At 37.1% G+C, this 19445-nt stretch overlaps 1 protein-coding gene across 3 annotated transcripts; it reads right to left on the bottom strand.

Moving 5' to 3' along the window:
- Window positions 1-1673: 1673 nt before the first annotated feature.
- Lnpk (zinc-ribbon metal-binding protein lunapark) lies at window positions 1674-15033 on the bottom strand. 3 transcript variants are annotated; one of them, XM_071588255.1, is made up of 8 exons: window positions 14687-15033; window positions 14566-14607; window positions 14303-14490; window positions 13027-13466; window positions 11374-11562; window positions 10003-10215; window positions 3965-4039; window positions 1674-3835 (listed from the first exon to the last, which is right to left on the bottom strand). In XM_071588255.1, the coding sequence occupies exons 1-8, from the start codon at window positions 14708-14710 to the stop codon at window positions 3594-3596; spliced, it is 1413 nt and encodes a 470-aa protein (XP_071444356.1). In that variant the 5' UTR covers window positions 14711-15033; the 3' UTR covers window positions 1674-3593. The 3 variants fall into 3 exon arrangements, with proteins under 3 accessions (XP_071444356.1, XP_071444365.1, XP_071444370.1); XM_071588264.1 differs by having other exon boundaries at window positions 14566-14604; XM_071588269.1 differs by lacking the exon at window positions 3965-4039.
- Between the last annotated feature and the right edge of the window lie 4412 nt (window positions 15034-19445).

Raw genomic sequence — 19445 nt, 5'->3', positions numbered from 1 at the left:
GAAACTGAAAAAGGCACAGCAGATACACAATAGTCTGTAACTTCTGTGCCAATCAGGCAGTTTTGTGATTTGATAATTATAAATTTTATTTGGGCATTTAGGAATCATCACTTTGTGTATCTTCTTTACGATCTACCTCTAAAAATTGTAGAATATCTAGCATATAAATAAATTCCCCAGACTTTCTGATCTTTCTCTCATTCTTGATAACTTTGGTGATGCTCGGACAAATCCCTTGGGTTAACTTATTGATGCCAAATCAACATTTCTAGCAAGTGGAGCTATAAAAATAATCTTTAGCTAAATTACGAGGTCTATCCAATAAATACGCGAACTGGTGTAATCTGGTGGCCATGACGTGGACTCAGGCAACTAGTGCCGCCAGTGGCCCCGCCCACTGGCGGCACTAGTTGCCTGAGACCCAATGAGCCATCTGTGCCTGGCTGTGCGTATGGTGCCAGTTATGTTAGTTTCTGTTGTCCTTGTTATTACTCCTTGTCAAAAATGGAAATTAACGAAATCACAGCACAACGAATTAACATAAAGTTTTTGGTGAAGTGCCCTAAACGTTATCAAGAAATTACTGAAATGTTGACAGTTGTTTATGGTGAAAATACTCGGAAGAAAACATCCATTTTCAAGTGGAAATTAAATTAAATCAACAAATCAAGAAAAATCCAATTGAAAATCAAAGTCATGCTCCTGATTTTCTTTAATATCGAAGGAGTTGTTCATCATGAATTTCTTTCCAAAGGACAAACAGTAAATGCTGAGTTCTACCTTACAGTTCCCAAGCGCTTGAGAGATTGTGTGCAACCATATTTGACTCAAGGAAATGGATGGATCTTTCACCATGAAAATACACCTACACATTCAGCATTAATTGTTCGCCAGTTTCTGGCAAAACATTCTATCCCCATCCTTGATCATCCTCCTTATTTGCCAGATCTCGCCCCCTGCGACTTTCTCATATTTCCAAAATGCATAAATGTGATGAAGGGACATCACTCGGAAGATGTGGACACAATAAAGCAAGAAATGACGAGAAAACTAAAAAGCCTAACTGCCGAGGACTTCCAAGGGTGCTTTAAAAATTTGCAAAGATGGAATAAATATACAGCAAAGAATGGAGAGCACACTGAAGTTGACAAAATTGATGGCGACTAAATTTTACAAAATAAAGGTTTTATGGCCTCAGTTGGCATATTTATTGGACAGACCTCATACATGCAACTTCGCCTGAGTTGTGTGATTTTTCGGGCACCAAATCTTCATGGGAAATCATAGGTGGCAAAGGGAAAGGAACTAGCCCTACTACCCTGATGTGTGAATTTCACATGCCACACAGAACTTAGCATTTAGTTAACTCTATCCACACATATTTTACCCAGGGCGATTACCTTGGTTTTTATATTACAGTAATTCACCCACATTACCTAAATTATCATGACATGGATTTAGTTGGAAGAGAAATCTGTATTACTACCTCTGAACAGAGAGGTGGCAAAGTAAGATGTCATTTCTTTCATATTTTCTAGTTAAAATGGCAATAATGCCAAATATGACAAACATTGATACCTGAAATCCTTACACAAATTACTCTTGTTAATGCTGACATATTTGTGAAGTAATCGTATCTCATGGTATTTAATTAAAAAATTGGATAAGCATGTGGTGACTATGTTTTTATTTTTAAAATAACAACATCACTTTCATCTCTAGGAAATATATGTCTAATATAGGGAGCACATTTACAAATAATAAATAAACTACAACCATACATGGAAACTTAATATAGGCGCACATAGAATTTAAAAACTGGGAAAAACATTTGCTTGAATTCCAAAAAGGATATTCCAAGGCACATTGTGAAAGCATCATCAATCATTCAATGTTTTTGTCTCACGACTTGAGACACATACATACACTTTGTAGTCTCTCACAAAATATCTATACCATGATTATACACTACTGTAAGAACAAAGTCTCTAGTCAATTTACAGGGCAAAATTCAATTAATGAAGTTGATCACCACCAAATATTATTTCACCAAACTGAACAGAAAATTAATTTTCCACAATTTAAAAGACTCAATACAAACAAAACTATTGGACTAGAATCTTTTTTCTTGTCTTAATGATGATCAAAAACTGACACAGATATCCCACTAGTCAAGCAGTCTTCCAATTACACCCGATTAAGAAATGACTAATGGGCGAATAAGGGCAACACATGCACATAAAATCAATTACCAATAAATAGTCCATGAATTCAACTTCCTTTTCAAGAGTGCAAATGAACATTAATTGCATAAATTTCAGAAGATTACTTAGTTTTCCAATCAATCAAGATGATTATTTCGATCTTCAGTTAATATTCACAAACTTTATTCAAAGAATATAACATTAAAATCACAGCCAAAGCTTTCAGGCAGTTAGATGATATACCCACGTACACGAGATACTGAGTGAGAGAAGAGGAAAGTTCCAAAAGACAGGAGGAACATGGAAAATCACACCAAAAAATATGTATTTGAGCAATGGAGTTAAGTTCAACTTGGAGGTCAACTAATAACAAGAGGAGTCAAGCGACTGTGCTACAAGGAAAATCAATCACATTAACCATATGATGATGTGTAAACACCCTAGACTCATTTCAAAAAATGCTCATCAATTTAACCACGACAAGAAAAAAGAAACAAGAAAATTTTCAGAGAGAGCATTAAAAAGCTGCACTAAGAAGATTTCATATAAATTACTACAAAATCAAACATTTAAAGGCAGGCAAAAGACCTGCTCTTTGTGAAACTTGCTTATGAAGATTAGAGAAAAAAACTAAGAGAAGCATCCATAGCCCTAATTAAATACTATGAAATAGAAAGATATGAATTAACAAAAGTGCTATGTACACAAATATAAAAAAAATGCACTTAATCAAATGGAAGAAAAAACGACTTGCTATACATGCAGCAACTAATAACAGTCAGAATGGGACATAATTTGTCACTGCAATGAGTCAGTCATTCCAAATACTCATGGTCCATGAAGAAGCCTGAGTTTCATGCAAAATCTGAAATGATTGCACGTACACAATCAGATTCAAAAAATATACAAAGGAATTGATGGAAAGAACAGTGTGATTAGGAAGATGATTTGGCACGAATGTTAATAAAAAGACCAGTAGGCAGAAATTAAATCCCTTGTGCATTTACTCCGTTTGGGGTGAGCACCATTTACGAACAAAACTTAAAAAAAAAAACAAGAATATAATTAAAGTAAGGGATAACATCACACTTCAAATTCCGAAGCAAATATATCACACTTGAACGCAAACATATGCTTTGAAATCCAAACAGTCAATCTCTAATGTGCTTGTCCATAACATTACCTTACAAAACATTAAAATCTTCTCGAATCTAAATATTATATTGATATACGTTTACAAAGCTTAATTTCTGAGATTATTAAACTTTATAAGGCAGTAGGCTGAAAATTCGAGGACAAAGGATTTCTAAAGTTCACGCACACTAGCGTTATCAATTTTTTATTGCCTTAAAGATAAAATTTGTTATACGACTGCATACAAAGGCACTTTCAACTTTCCATCGGATTACTCAGCATTACCAGTTCTGTTTCAATCTCTTGCTCCATGCTTACTGGACTCTTACTGCTGGTGCCACTGTCTGCAGATGTGGCACCCTCTAATGCCACATTCGGGTCTCCACCACTTCCTTCGGTGGATGGGGACACTGATGAAGACGAAGCAGGAGTGGTCTCACTTCCAGTCACTTCCTGTCCTGCCCCTTCGCTTATGTCCTCAGCTCCCATGAGAGACTCTGAAATGCCCACAGAAAGGTTTCAGTTTACAGCAAAAAATTCTTACCTTGAAACGAATGAATCCACTTCTAGCACAGAATGTGGCCCACGCTAACCTACCCAAGAGTGAAACCTTCAAAGGTTCTTACCTCCATGGCTGCTTTCCTCCTTGCTTTCTTTGCTTACAGCATCACCCGAGTCAGAACATGCATCTTCCTCAGATTCTGAGGAAAAGAATTTGAAGGTTAGTCGGTGAATTACTTCCATGCTTATTATGAAAGGTTTGGTGTTCATTAGACTCCCATTACCAAAAAGGGAACATGAGCGTGATGAGACTTGCATGGCCTGCCATATATTTACTTTTTCAACCACCATCCAAGTATTATTTTTTATACTATATTTTGTGTAGTTTATGGTTGTATTGCATATGCACTAAAACCCAAGTCAACACCTGAAGGCCCTCCACTCTTTCCCAGGGATGTTCTTTTCTTACAAAACACATTCTTGGTGACTTTATATTGCAGGGTAAACCAAATAAATATTGAGTATATCTGAAATTTATAGATTGCTGAAGAGGACAAGACCCTCACGCTAAGTTCTAAAATTACTCCTTGTGATCTCTCCCTAATATTCTTGAACACCTCACGTCTATCATTGATCTCTCACCCAATTATACCCAGCTCCTGTCTACCATTTTCTACACGCACCCAAATAGTTACCCTTGTTCCGTTCTTAGGTCCTTATGCCCTACATTTAGGTGACAATGATGAATTGGTCCCAATGGATTCTTCACATTAACTATATCAATATGAGCCACACATTATCATAAATTAATGCACTGTCAGGTGACAGCGATACCTACTTCCAAAGGCCGATCCCAAGTCAACACCTGAAGGCTTATTCTACAATTACTCCTCGTGATCTCTCCAATATATTATCCTTGAAAACCTTTTGCATCTCATTCCCACAAGCAGTATACACAGCAGCATATACAGTAAACTCTCTCAGCTATTCTCTCTTCCCATCAAATCAAAATTAAAACTTCAAAGAGAATTAAAGGCTTTGAAAATTTGATTTGCTAAAAAAAAATATTTGAAATGCCTCGGCTTTCTTAAAGGAATTTCATTTTTATCACATAATAAAAATTGTCAATAGTATTTTATGTTTAATTAAAACATTTTTATACCAGCTGTACTTTCCCATTATCATTTCTCTTGCATTCATTAGCCTTGAGAATTACATATTCTCTTTTAAGGCATGCAAATATACAGGGTTCGTCCGGAAAATACGTGTACTGACTCCTGGGCTGGGCGCGCCCAGCACCGCTCTGACGGGCTGCGATTGGATGGGGGTATGTTGGCAAGCGACGCTGAAAAGGCAGTCGGCTCTGAGCTGTGGTGTAGTGAGGAGCTCTGTTAACGCGAACCTCCACGCTCGACCCACGTCACGGAACGCGATGCCGAAGTTTTTGGAGCAGCGTTATTCCATCAAATTTGCGGTAAAGCTTGGGAAATCGTCTACCGAAACTGTCGGTATGATTAACCAGGCTTACGGGGAGTCAGCCATGTCCAGAAACATGATCTTTCGGTGGCACAAGATGTTCGTGGAGGGCAGAGAAGAGGTCGACGACGAGTCTTCGAGAGGTTCCCGATGATGCCTTCGCGGGAGCGTTCCAGGAATGGGAACGCCGCTGGAACAAGTGTATCGACTCATAAGGGTCCTATTTTGAGGAATATTAGTTTAAAATATGTAAAAGTGTAATAAATTTTTTTTCCTGAGCTCAGTACACTTATTTTCCGGACGAACCCTGTATGTTGATTCAGAATGGAAAAAATAAGTCATATATCCTCTACACTCCATTATATTATTTGATATTATAAGATGAATATGAATCTGTATCAGCAGTTCTTTGTAAATATCTATACACTCAAGCCATGTCATAATTTTCCCTCTATTCCAGCAATAAAGAATCATTTTTTCAATTGCCTTTGTTGGCAGGCTCGTGGCCTATTGTGAAAGTTAAATTGGCCGCTGATGGACGATAAGAGAAGAAAGATGGATCAGTGAAAAATGTTAATCAAGAAATCTTTACTTGGGAGTAAAAAGATCTGACCGCATAAATATGATTATAATTAAAATGCATTGGCAATCTAGCAGTCATTTCATTGGCAGATTTACAGTCAGTTCAACGAAACCTCATGTTACGACCCTATCCATTGCGCAGTGCAGCGTAAATAGTATACACACTGAATCAACATTTTGTACAGCTCATCAATATGCATCGCAGGAGAGGAGCTAGAAATGTAAAACATTGTAATGATAAACTGACTACTGCATTAAAATTATTAGAGGAGCTAGGATGAGAATCACTCACGGAGCAAAAGTTTAAATTAGACATTAAATCTCATGCATAAATAGGAAGGATATCTCTTTAGCTATGATGTTGAAAATGTACTATTGCCTCCATCTCACTACAGTAGGACATGCAAATAAATTCACGGAATTAAATGCAAAAAAGATAGATTTAAGATGCCACTTTTCCAACGAAAGATGAGGGATCAGAATAACATCCAACCGCACTTGGGGTTTGAGTATTTTGGGTCAAAAGAAGAATGGTGTGTAATCACCCCTGGCCATACACCCTAGCGTTGGCTTGCAGAGTACAATTTTATAATAATTCATCATCCTTTGCCAGTTGTTTGCCTTTTCATGAATACGTGATTGGTTTAGCTTTCTGACAATACGCTCGGCTATTCACTTGATGATAGTCCTGTGTTTTTGTAAAAATATAATTCCATCCTTATAAAAATGGCTCGAAATGAAAAAACAATTGCACTTTCCATTGCTAAAAACTTGAATTGATCACAAGAAATTAAATGGGAGAGTTCATTTGTTTCTTAATCACAGTCACTCGTTTTTGAAAAACTATTTTGACTAATTTTAATTGAATCCATTTATATCATGACCATATTTAAGGTATCTTTCGGCCATCCATATTTTTCGATTTCCCATAATTCATCATGCATACGTTAACATGGGTAATTGAGAGTTCACTTTAGTTTCTGAATCAGATGTTTTTTAATATTTTTTTCTGATTTAAAATATTCTATTATTAACAGGGTTGACAGCCGATTAATGAAGAAATTAGATCCTATGCAGTCTCACCACTTGTACACACACTCAATCGTTCAAAACATCAGGGAAGGGAGGACAAGTGGCACATGGTCTAAACACATTAGGCATACATGACTTGAAGGGGCAGGTTACACAACAACTATCCTCAACCTGACAGCAATATCATCATTGAATATGCATGCCAAAAATGGAAGGGAATTCATGATTAACATTGTTGGGGTCAGCACACACTATTTACCACACTAATCAGGCCAGTCTATGAATATATACCACAGTAATGCTCACATTAGATAAGCATAGAGTGAAATAAATATCAGTATAAGGTACATACTACCTTGATCAAAAAGTTCCCGGAATAACCACCGTGTGGCGCTCCCATCGTTCCGATTTGAGTTCTGTTTTTTTTGTTAAATTGGTACATCTGTTGTTGATATTCCCTTTAAATCTTAGTGTCATAACTTGACATTTGCAAAAGTTACGTAGCCAAGAGTACATCTATCTCTGTGTGTGTTGGCGATTTTTTACAATTTCAGAAATGGATTTAAATTTGCAACAACGAACTTGTATTAAATTTTGCGTAAAAAACGGATTTAGTGGCGCACGGACGTTGGAAATGTTGGAAAAGTGTTTCGGCAACGATTCTCTAAAAAAAACGGTCGTTTACCAGTGGCACGAGCGGTTCAGAAGTGGTCGTGAGTCAATCGAAGATGATGAACGCAGTGGCAGACCATCGACATCGAAAGTCGGTGAAAAAATTGATAAAGTAAAAGAAATGTTGGTCAATAACCGCAAATTAACCATCAGAGAAATAGCGGAGGACTTGAACATTGCCTATGGATCCGCCCAAGACATTGTGGTTAATGATTTGGGTTTCCGTCGTGTAGCAGCAAAGTTGGTGCCAAGAGACCTCAATTTCATGCAAAAAAGAGACCGTGTTGACGTCGCAAAAGACATGATTTGCGAGGCTGAATCCGATCCCACATTCATCAAAAGGATCATTACTGGAGACGAGACGTGGGTTTATGAGTACGACACGCAATCCAGACATCAGGCAAGTGAATGGCGTTCACCAAATGAGCCGAGACCAAAAAAACCACGTCGTTTTCAGTCAAAAAAGAAGGCAATTCTGACGGTTTTCATGGATTACAACGGTGTAGTGCATCATGAATTTTTGCCAGAAGGCCAGACAGTAAACAAAGAGTATTATTTGGGCGTTATGAGACGTTTGCGTGAAGCAATTCGCCGAAAGAGACCAGAAATGTGGGCAGAAAACTCGTGGATTTTGCACCATGATAACGCACCGTCGCACAGTGCTATCATTATTCGTAATTTTTTGACGAAAAATGCAACAAATACCATCCAACAGCCACCGAATTCACCTGATTTGGCTCCCTGTGAATTCTTTCTGTTCAATCGAGTTAAAAAACCATTACGGGGAACGCGTTTTAGCAGCCGAGAGGAAGTAATGGAAAAATCGCAGGAAGCACTGATGGACATACCGAAAACCGAATATAAAAAATGTTTCGAGGATTGGATCAAGCGCTGGCATAAGTGTGTTGCAGTCGATGGGGATTACTTTGAAGGGGACAATATAGATTTAGATGAATAAACTTGTATTTTTAATTTTCTGAATAAATTCCGGGAAATTTTTGATCAAGGTAGTATATATTACAAAATATTTATTAAAAAACAAACAATATCCATTAATCCTTCGAAGGCAAATATATATCTTTGCTACTTCATTTCAATCTAGTGAAAATTTAAAAGGTCAAAAATAGGACCCCAGCAAATATCAATCAAGTTTCAATGGACAACATACTTAGTGCCAATATAAAATATATAGATTAAAAGGGAATTTCATATATTCATAGAGCATTAAAACTGCCACTCAATGCTAACACAACCGACAGCACCATAAAGCCTATATAAGATATTCTTATACAGATATGTCAATACTCCCACCAAATACTTTTATTGGAAAAAAGCTAAAAAAAAAACTTTATCCAGGGTAAGTAAATTCAAACATGGTAATATGCAATTTACCTCCCCAATGAAATGATCTTAGGTCCAACCCTATTCCAAAAGCCCAAATGTAAAAAAAACAGCCCAATAATAATTTTAAATCTGTGACCTTTCGACAGGTGGGTTAGTGCACGGCTAACTTGACTAATCCAGGATAAAAACACAATCCCATAAAATATATTAATTATATTTAACATACAGCAACACAGCAGAACTTCATTGGTGACAAAAAATTCCCAACATCCAATCGTTATCTTTTTAATTGCTCTATAGTTCTTTTCAAAAGGCATGCTACTTAATTCAATACTTAGTTTTAACATAGGTATATTAGCATCATTACTTTATTTACTAGGACAACTGAAACTCGACTGGGAAAGAGGCTGACAGTATGTCAGCCAATGGAGAAACACTGGAACACGGATCAATCAATATTATCCTTTTTGTTGTGTGAAAGAATATTTTCATAAGTCAAGTCTGATGAGGAACTTCAGTCACTTTTATAACTAGCCAAACTTGAACATGCAGTCACATCCATAACATACAGAAATGAGCTTTAGCACAGTGAAATTATGCATTGGCAAGGAACAATTTGCATACTTGACATTTGTTCATCGGAATTAGTAATACACAATGCATTTATTTAGCTTAATCGAAGGGGAAACTGAATATTACTGGTCACCATTGACTAAATTAAGTGATGGCATGCCTTTAAAAGGATGCACTCTTCCTAGAAATTTGTTCGGCCAGAATTTCAAAATTTCAGTAGATTCAGAATCAATTACTTCCAATAACTTCACATTAAATTATGATAGCACTCTCAAGGAATAACGAAATGATTAACACAGCCCACTGCTTTCCATGGCTAAGATTCACACCTTTCCAAACACCCCCCCCTTTACCTATCCAGATGGAAGCAAATCCTGCCATTTCCATTACATAAATTTGAGTGAATTCCCTGAATCCCCAAATCAATATGGACCTAGCACCAGGTTCATTGCACAACAGAAATATTTTTCATTTAAGCTCTAACCTCTGCCGTCTCTGTCATCTGCATCCCTGGATTCACCTGGTGGGGCATCAGAGGAGCTCTCCTCTGACCCTTCCTCCTCAGAGCCACTCTCCTCCGCTCCATCCTTACCATGAGCTTTGGGACTTCCTGAAGGTGGTGGCATAGGCAGCCGTGGAGCGTGGGGTCTCTGCTTCCGTGCAGGATTCCAGTGGTAGCAATAGCAACAACGAAATGCTGCAAGAGAAAGATGATTCTATGAAAGCATCTCAACAGGCAGGCGGGAGAGCAAAATGAACAAGATGGGAGTGTTACAAGATGCACAGATAGCCTTGAAGGTGTACTGAATAATATATTGCAATAGAAAGAAATACTGAAACCAATGAAGGGTTGGCCTGGGTATATGTTACACTGGTGATGACTTAAACTAAACCTCTTCCTGTACAATTTTTAGGGACTGAGAATAATATACCGCAAAGTTTTAAAAAGCAACTTTTATTTGGGTACATTAAAGTTAGTGAATCCTAAAAGCCACAATGTTTCATCACCATCCTATTTGCACGAATGAATTTACACCAACATAACAGAGTATATACTTCTCCTGAACATTGTCGCATAAGAGGCATGGCCTATAAAAACATGACCTTGTAGATACATTTAATAAAAACCCTTCTTTTACAAAACTTGATACTTTTAGAACCTGACCACTCTTAGCTAATGATGAATCATTTTTTTTTCAAATTAAGATCAATCAGTTCAACAAATAAGTTCAAATCAGTAAGATCAACACTGATCCAGCTTTTTAAAAGAGCAAATATGTCTTTTCAAAATTAATTTTAATGAAATAGGGATAGCTGAACTTGAAGTGTAAAGAGAATTGTGCCACCACTACAAAGTTTATTGATTTAACAGGTAAAACTATTACGCACTGTGTGTCATAATGCAAATGAAACAGGGGTTGCTCGGACCCTAGTCTTTAATTAACTAGCAGCGGAAAAAAGTAATTTATGTATAAGAACGACATAGTTGTATTGCTCATAATTATTTGGGTGCTTACCCATGGTTATGCCATGACCACTAATTGTATGTTGAAATACGGCAAGGCTAAAATTTATTCCTTTTTAATTTACCTAGGTGGTCTAATCGGCTGACAGATTGAACAGCTTGATCAGAATTTCATCACACTTTGCATGAGCAGGCTAAGGTGTAATAATACTTCCATTGCCAAACTCTAATGGTAAATATTTAAGAGTATCTGTAGACTTATTAACCATCCTCCATCCAAGTTTGACTGAGTGATTAATTAGACAGAGGGAAAACTTCTATGCAAGCACCTTCACAAGTATCTATCAAGTATTTTTGTTTTAATAGAAGAATCAAGTTAATAATACGTGCCTAGATATTCAAATTCTTCACGAAGAGCCATGCCATTGTGAGACTCACACTGCTGGCAGATGAGGGCATACCGATTATTTGGGCCATCCCCCACCAGGTATTCTACCATGCGATCCATGAAGCTCCTCTCATAAGGAGGTATTGGACGAGGCATTGGTGGCCCAGGGGGACCCCTCATCATCACACCACCTGCAGAGGAAAGGAATCATTTACTATTACTCTAGGTCCTTGTTGACAGCAGCTGGCAAGGAAACTGCATGATTGATAAAAGTGCTAAAATGGAAAGAGTAACTCTAATCCATTAAAAAAAGTATTGGCAAAATAAAAAACATTTTATTTTCTGGTCCAAAAAATAATCATTACACACTACATGCTCGAAAATTATCAGCCACTACTTAGTGGGAGCTCCAAGTCAAAATGAAAGCAGACTAATGCTTTTCCATATGAAATTATCCACCCGGCCCAATGAAAAGCAAATTGTTTAAACTTTCATATTGCTCAAAAAAGATAAAGCACCCCAGCAGTAGTTACATTACTAATGAAATATTCTATCATCTGCAAGTGTAAAACACATGTCATTGTTTTAAGAAGTACTAGAGCTGATGCACTACATGTATTGATCTATATTTGGTTGCCCACTAGAACACTATTGCAAAAGGATGCTAAACAATAGAACAATGGACACCATCAATGATAGAATCTTATAGCCAAAAATTTCAGCAATGAGCAGGATTTGGACCCAGATGCCTTGCTTTTAGGCAGAGTGCTTTAACCTGTTAATCTACCGCTGCATTCTCCAACACTGAATTTCTGTCTCTAAATGAACGAGATGCCTTAGTGAGTTACTCTGCAAACAATCCTGCAAAGTTATTGTAGTCAAAAGCATTGTGCCACAGTCCACAAGAAATAAAGCTAATGTTTAAACACAAACATATGTGTATGTTTACCTTTAACAAATTCACTTTCCCATCATTTCTTTGATGTATTTAAATTTTATCTTTAGCCTCATGTATTTCAATGTTTTCTTTGGGCTATACTGCAACTTCCTCCATTAAAATTACTTCATGAAAATTTATAAATGGTAATGCACTTTGCTCCATTAGAGTCCTTTAAAATCCACAGGACCTCAGTAAATTAGCTGTTTAAGAACTTAGCTGAAAACCAAGGGATCTAGGTTTGAATCCCTGTCAAAAGGTGAAGGACTTATCTACAGCGGAAATCTCATATTTGGGTGCCCATCAGCAGTTGGCTCCACTGAAGTTAGTCCTGGGTTATCCCTCTCAGTTTCTATGAATCTGGCACATTACTTGAGAGTAAAAAATTTCAACACAAGATAACACTCCTTCCCCTCTGACCTCTCTTACTTCCAACCTCAGTGGCACAAGTGGTCTCATCCATCCTGTGCTCAAAATAATAAACACAGACATTGCTACACACTCTTTAGGAATTGGGCTGCCTGTGTTCAAATTTCCACCATTAAACAACACATGGTATTCTGGTCAGTAACAGTTTCCATTTATGACACATGCAAACAGATGGCCATGAAAATACATACGCTGAATGATTGAGCACACACTACTCCATGAGACCATTTGTGGTATATGAGGCATAGGGTCAGTGAAATCAGTAAAACTAAACGCTGCAATGACTCACGTGCAAACCCTTGCTGGCCATTGAAGGGTGGAAACCCTGGGGGCATGGGTGTCCTCGGAGCCCCCCTGCCAGCTCCCACACCAGGGGGGGAAATGCGTTGGCCCATGGGGGGCCTTGGTCCAGCTTGCACTGGTGTGGGCTGAATGGACTGACTCCCAGGAACAACCCTCCTGCGAAGTCCTTCTGGTGTCACATATCCTGGTGTCCTTGGTACATTTTGCGGAAAGGTATTCCCTTGATTTCCATTTTGAGTCTCCTTGTTTCTCAGTTGGTCCGGAGCAAACTTTTCCAAGATCTCCTTAGCAACCTTATATGTCTCTGTTTCCATGACATCTTCGAGGATTTTCTTTTTCTCTGCATATAATTCACTCAATTTTTCTTCATTGTGAGTTAGCTGTCTCCGGAAGTACCATGTTAAAAACCGCCGAAGGAGAACAAATCTGAAGGTAAGCAATTATAAGCAAAATATAAAATGTTGACATAGTTCCAATGTTCCAATTCATTTTTAGTTTATAAACCATCCAATAAACTATGGAAAAATATAAAGATAAATATTTGTCAACGGAACACAAAACTGCATCTATGTAGTGGGTGGGAATAGTTTATAATAATGAATTATTGTTCATTACTCGCAACAAAGAGAAATTAATTCTCTACTTCGGAGAGTAACATATTAACAAAACGTGTGGGAGAAAAGATAATTTAAAAAATTAGTGTTGACAGTTTATACACTACTGTCTTTCCCCAACAATAATTTAGGATTCCTTATGTATTCCTTCCTGTACATTAATGATCAATTGTGATTGGTAAAATAGAACATTAACAACATGGACTGGCCATGCTGATTAGGATTGCTCATCTTAATTGGATGAATGATAAGTATGTTTAACGAGTGCAGCAAAAAGGCAAAATAATAACCTATTAATGCGTCAATAGATGTCATATTTCTACACATTCAATAAATGGAGTCTTTTAAGACAGCTGTATACAATTATCGTATACCGACGCATAGTTCCTTGAGGAAACATCGCTATTTTTGCAATCCTACATTTATTTTCCAATTTACACGAAAAAATTAAACGGTGGGTACTATGTGGTTTATTTAGGAAGTTATACTAGTGTTGTCGCTTATTGGTTCAGCAAAGCTATTCCGGAAGGCGAGCAATGGAATGCCGTAAATAGCAACGGTGTTATTTGATAAAAGGGAAACTGGTTAATGTCCAAATTCTAACATTGTAAATTAAAAATAAAACATAAATACAAAAATTTAACTCACAGAACTGGTAAAATTAGCAATGGTGTAACAGCGAAGAATTTTCCGGAGAAAGACGTTGGGAATTCAAAAAAATAGATAGCTAGAGCAATTAAAACATACGATGGAATTCCATAGAGTAGTAATTTTCCTGCGGTCCTTTTCCGTTTCTGTTCTGTATGTAGTCTAAATTCTTCTATCTTTCGAATATCCTATTAACGGAGAGAAAATGACATTAATTCGGGAAAAAACTTCAAGAACAAACCACGACGGGGAAGAAGCCTTACCTTTTCTAATTGTTCCAACTTTTCTTTCGTTGACTTCTTCTTCTGAAAGAAACAGCATTCATTAGGGAGAATGTTTTATTTCAAAAATACACTTAACAGCTACAACACTTAATCAAATTACCTTTCGAGAAAAAATTACACCCATTTCAGTAGTTAAAAAATCCTCAGTGTGTATCTACGAATTTGAATATCAGCAATTAATTCCATAGGTCAGTCCTCCCACATCACCACATTCGTCAAGAAACGGCAAATTTTGCCGGGTAAACAAAAAATACTGATCTGAAACAATCACTCCTCCAAGAGCATGTGTTCAAACGATTATTTAGCAGGGTCACTCAAAGTTTCCAAAGCATATAATTTTTTCAAAAAAAATGACTGATTCTTGACACGTGAGACATATGCCACTTCAAGATGTTCACTTTCTTCCATACCTTCGTATACCAGTAATAAAAACAAAAGTGATGGCGACCAAACGAAAAACAAGGAAGATCCGCAAGTGCTGCCACAGACTCTGCTGCGGCTTCGTGATAAAATATCAATGATAAATGAAGAGCGTGATCATTGTCATGCTGTCCCCTAATTATTATATAATATATCTTGTTGATGATTAGTTTCAACTAAATGTAAACAAAGACGGTAATGGATTTCATTATACTTTAGACCAAGGTTTTTTGGTGCAAGAAGAGGATGGATTATTTTCCTCTAGACAGTAAACGTAAATGCGGCGAGACTTTCCAAATGCAAACAGTACCAGCATTAAGTTGTAATTTTAATATTACTTTATGTAGGCATTTATCTATCGACCCAACGACGTCGATATCAGTGGAAGGTAAAATAATGGCGCAAGATACTTAAACAGCATCAACGTGGCCAAAATAATGATATTCTTGTGTAAAAGTAGACCTGTTTAGTGATCAACTCAACCAATCTGGCCGCATTTTGAAAAACTGAATTATTGTTTGTTGAAAACTTATTAAAAGGATAAAGGGCAGGCAAGTTATCGCTAGAGTGGGAAGATATTTTTTGAGGCCCGATATAACGTTTACCATTAACACCTCGGATTCTTCGTTCTTTGTGCGTGAAGAGTAGACTGAAAAGCACCATTAAGAGCTCCCTTCAGGGTAGCATGTTATAGGAATAAAAAGCTAGGTAGGGGGCGAGAAAGAAAGATGGAATTCCTTTGACGTTAGATAGAGAAGTAAAATAATGCTCCGTATGCTTCAATCTGTCAAGATCAATAGAACAGTAAATATTACCCAGCATATCGCACATCTTGTGTTTAGGTGGGGTTGTCCAGCATCATTACCCGGATTCAAAGCAAGGGCCATCGGATCTGAAGTTGGAAGATTTATCTCTTTGGCGTATTTATAGCATTGTTATCTACGGCGAATTTTGTTGCCAATACTGGGGAATTTATCCACAAATATATCTTACATAAGACATTTGTATCATTCAATGATCAAAACAATCGCAAAAACGTTTTTCTTAGTTTCAACGTTTAGTTCTAAGTATTTGCGTTTTTTGCAAGTGTGAAAAAGTAACATATTTTGTGTGATGAAATTACTGCGAATTTTGTAGATAACATTTGATTTACCAGGAATTTCATAAGACCGTAAGCTCAGAATCAACTTGAAGTTGCTAAGTCCAGAGTGGGGAACCCGTTGGTATGACACCTCTTTGAATCGTGCTATTGAATCGCGCATGGTGCAAATATAACATTTATCAAACAAGATATTATGCTGAATACAAAATCTATGACTTTTTAATCCATAAAAAAACATTTTGTCCTTGACATTATGAAACTCTGACTTATTGAGCATAGTTTTCTTTATTGGGTGACATTTATCTTCAAAAGATAATACTCGGCAACGTAAAAAATGCCATTGTTTTTCCTATGCAACCTGAAGATAGCAGACTAAACTCTGTCCTAGTACTAAATTTAACTATACAAAACTGGTATTGCAGCATGGTAAACGGAAAAATAATTGTAGGAGTGGATGATTTTGTAGAGTTTGGCAGCACACTTGTCAGATGCGGTAGAATATATAGATAGATAGATAAACGTCTTCAATTTTGCCAGATAGATAAACGTCTTTATTCTGGCAAAATTAAAGACGTTTATCTATCTATATTTGCATATATTCTACCGATTTTGGCATGTTTTCTGCCAAGCTTTACAAAGCCACCCACTTGTTCAATTATGAGAAGACTCCAGTTTTCGCATTTGCAAATTCTAGCTGGAAGGTTGTTCGTAAGCAGGATTTGGAGTATTTAAAAACATTCATAAGTGCCTAGGGCAGCGAAGATATCCGTGTATAATAATGTACTCCACTCCACATTCTATTGAAGCGAGACTTGAGTATGCCAGCGATAGCGTGAATGTTGACTAAATACGGTGGGCATGGGAATTATTTTCTGACCTGAGAATTATTTTCTGTAAAAACAGGATAGATGGGGTGAATGAGTAGGTTATGACATAATGTGGACTGGATGCATCAATTATAGACATTACTGAATGAGAGATGAATGTGTTGGGAGGTTGAGGAATGAATGTGATGAGAGGTGATGAATGGTTTGAGAGGAAGGGGAGCACTGAGAAAGTTATAGTTGAATGTGATTGAAGGTTAACTTGAGAAAAGGATTCGATCTCTAGGGTCAGCACGAGTGATGTATGATTGTGACAGAGGCGAAAGAATTCTGCAAGGATAGGACAGCGTAGAAGAAATAATGGAAGAGAGTAAGTGCACTTTCGTAACTTAATAACAGAATTTTCGTACCTACACAGAGAGACAACGGTGTGAATTATAAGGTATGCAGGAGTTTTTACAACTGGTATAGTCATTGAATATATTTGTGCATAAACGTAGCGGTGATTTTCATTGAGGGAGTAAAGGAAATCAACAATGATTTTGCAATAGTTACCAATTATTTTCATTTCACTTTAACGTAGAGAGTCATACGTTACGCTGGCCTCTCATCCCCACTTGCCTCTCTTGTAGATACAGAAGAGATTTTATACATTTTCAGAGGACTCAGAGCGAATAATGCACCAATTTTCTTCTGTGCAATTGTAAAAGAAAAATAAAACAAAACATTGAGAATTTCCTTACATCTTCCATAATGTGTAGCCTAGTATTAAAATTCGGCTTGGGTAGATATTTGTTAATATATTTCGGAGTGCTAATAAATATTAATTTCACCGACAAATTTTTTGTTACTGAAAGTAAAACGTTTAAAGAATGTTTACTCAATTGAGAAATGACATGAAGCGGCGTGAAATTTATTCGGGAAATGTTTATTTTTGGTGTGGAATCGGGAGAAAATGAAGCCAAACGGAGTAGATGTCCACAATGTAAAAGGAGCTCCACAAAGCCATTAACGCCTGAATTTGTTATCTCTCTTCTCCTTCTTTCAAGCTTTCTCATCCACTTTTTGTTCTCTGTTTTGCCATCCGCATGCTTTCTTCCCACCTGTCCTTTGCCATTTCTCTCATCTCGCTTGGAGCATATTTTTCTTTAGCTTTCTATTCTTATCCATCCGGTCAATATATGTTTCATTCGCTTGATTTTACAAAATACTCACAGTCATCTCCTTCTGTTTCGATTTTACGCACCTCTCTTATGTTTTCGTTCCTCTCTCGCCGTACTCCCTCTGATTTTTCTTAATACTTTCATAACTGCGTTCTCCATCTGCTGTTTTGTCTTTGGTGTTTCATTTTCTGTTCCCGTTGTATACTTATGGCATTATTGGTCTTATAATTGATTTATACATTCTCATTCTTAAGTCTTGCTTTGGGTTTTTGCTATTCCATACCCTATGTGTCACTCAAACTTTTAGAAGTGAATGTTTGTGTTTTTAGAAGTGAATGTGTTTGTGAGTGGGATTATGAAGGTCTTGATAAAAGAGATAATGTTAGGTGAGCGGGGGCGAGGGAGGAGACCAATTGAAAATTGTGAAGTCCTTAAAGAAAGAAGAAAGTACGGAAGAGCCGAGGAAGTGGACAAGAGTGTACGAATCTAAGTAGGCATACAACTATTATCGGCAAAACGGGCAATACCATAGTGAAGAAGGTGATAGTGAGGAGAGTATTACTCTGATATGTCGTCTGTGAATTTTTTGATGTCTCATAATATTGGTTGAGAAAAGTTTTAGCACTAATTATCCGACTACGGAAGCCACAGTTGCCCTTTCCAAATGAACTTGACCAGTATCGAGTAGAGAGGAAGGGATTAGGAGTGGACAACACCTAAAAACAACTCTTTCTTCGATTTAATGTACGTATCACAGGAATTCCCCACGCTATTTGACCCCAGCTTAATGGAAGAAGGGACCATTATGTCTCAATTTCACCCAAATAAAGACCTGTATCTATATATCTATCTAGTTGAGCGTAAATATAGAGTGGATCGGTTAGGCTTCTAAGGGATGCAGGCTGTAATGATTACAAGCAATATATTAGAACAGCACCGAGAAGGAGATAGGAAATCTCTAGTATTGAACCTATGTGGAGAAGAACCTGAGTGTATCGCAGGCAATACAGCACGGATAAAATAAATTGCCTGAAAATTAATCAGTTTCTATTTATTTTGCTAAGCATTAATGAGGTTGATGAAACTGAAAGATATACTTGGGTTCTTTCAGAGTTCTTCATCCTTGCTTTCTTTGTCCATATTAATTGAGTTTTTAATTTTCCACACACTATTTTGCGGTACAACGCGTTTCCGACTTGCGGCCTCCAATCCGACTTGCGGCATCATCAGGTACAAGTTACACATACAGTCGTTGAACCGCAAAATAAAGTCCGTGGAAAATTACGAACTCATTTAATTTGGATATCAAAAAATTCCATGAAGTCAAGTCTAAAAGTGTAAAGTATTATT

This window comes from Hetaerina americana, unplaced genomic scaffold (assembly GCF_022747635.1).
Source record: "Hetaerina americana unplaced genomic scaffold, ioHetAmer1.1.p SCAF_1, whole genome shotgun sequence".
Lineage (NCBI taxonomy): Eukaryota > Metazoa > Arthropoda > Insecta > Odonata > Calopterygidae > Hetaerina > Hetaerina americana.
The sequence above is the reverse complement of the archived record's forward strand: the minus strand, read 5'-3'. Positions and strand labels throughout refer to the sequence as shown.

Excerpts from the sequence above, each read along its gene's own strand:
- Lnpk (XM_071588255.1), bottom strand. The coding sequence starts at position 14,710 with ATGGGTGTAATTTTTTCTCGAAAG. Across the intron at positions 13,467-14,302 it reads TTGCTAATTTTACCAGTTCT|ATTTGTTCTCCTTCGGCGGT; the intron begins GTGAGTTAAATT and ends GCTTACCTTCAG. Across the intron at positions 3,836-3,964 it reads GGAGGAAAGCAGCCATGGAG|AGTCTCTCATGGGAGCTGAG; the intron begins GTAAGAACCTTT and ends TGGGCATTTCAG.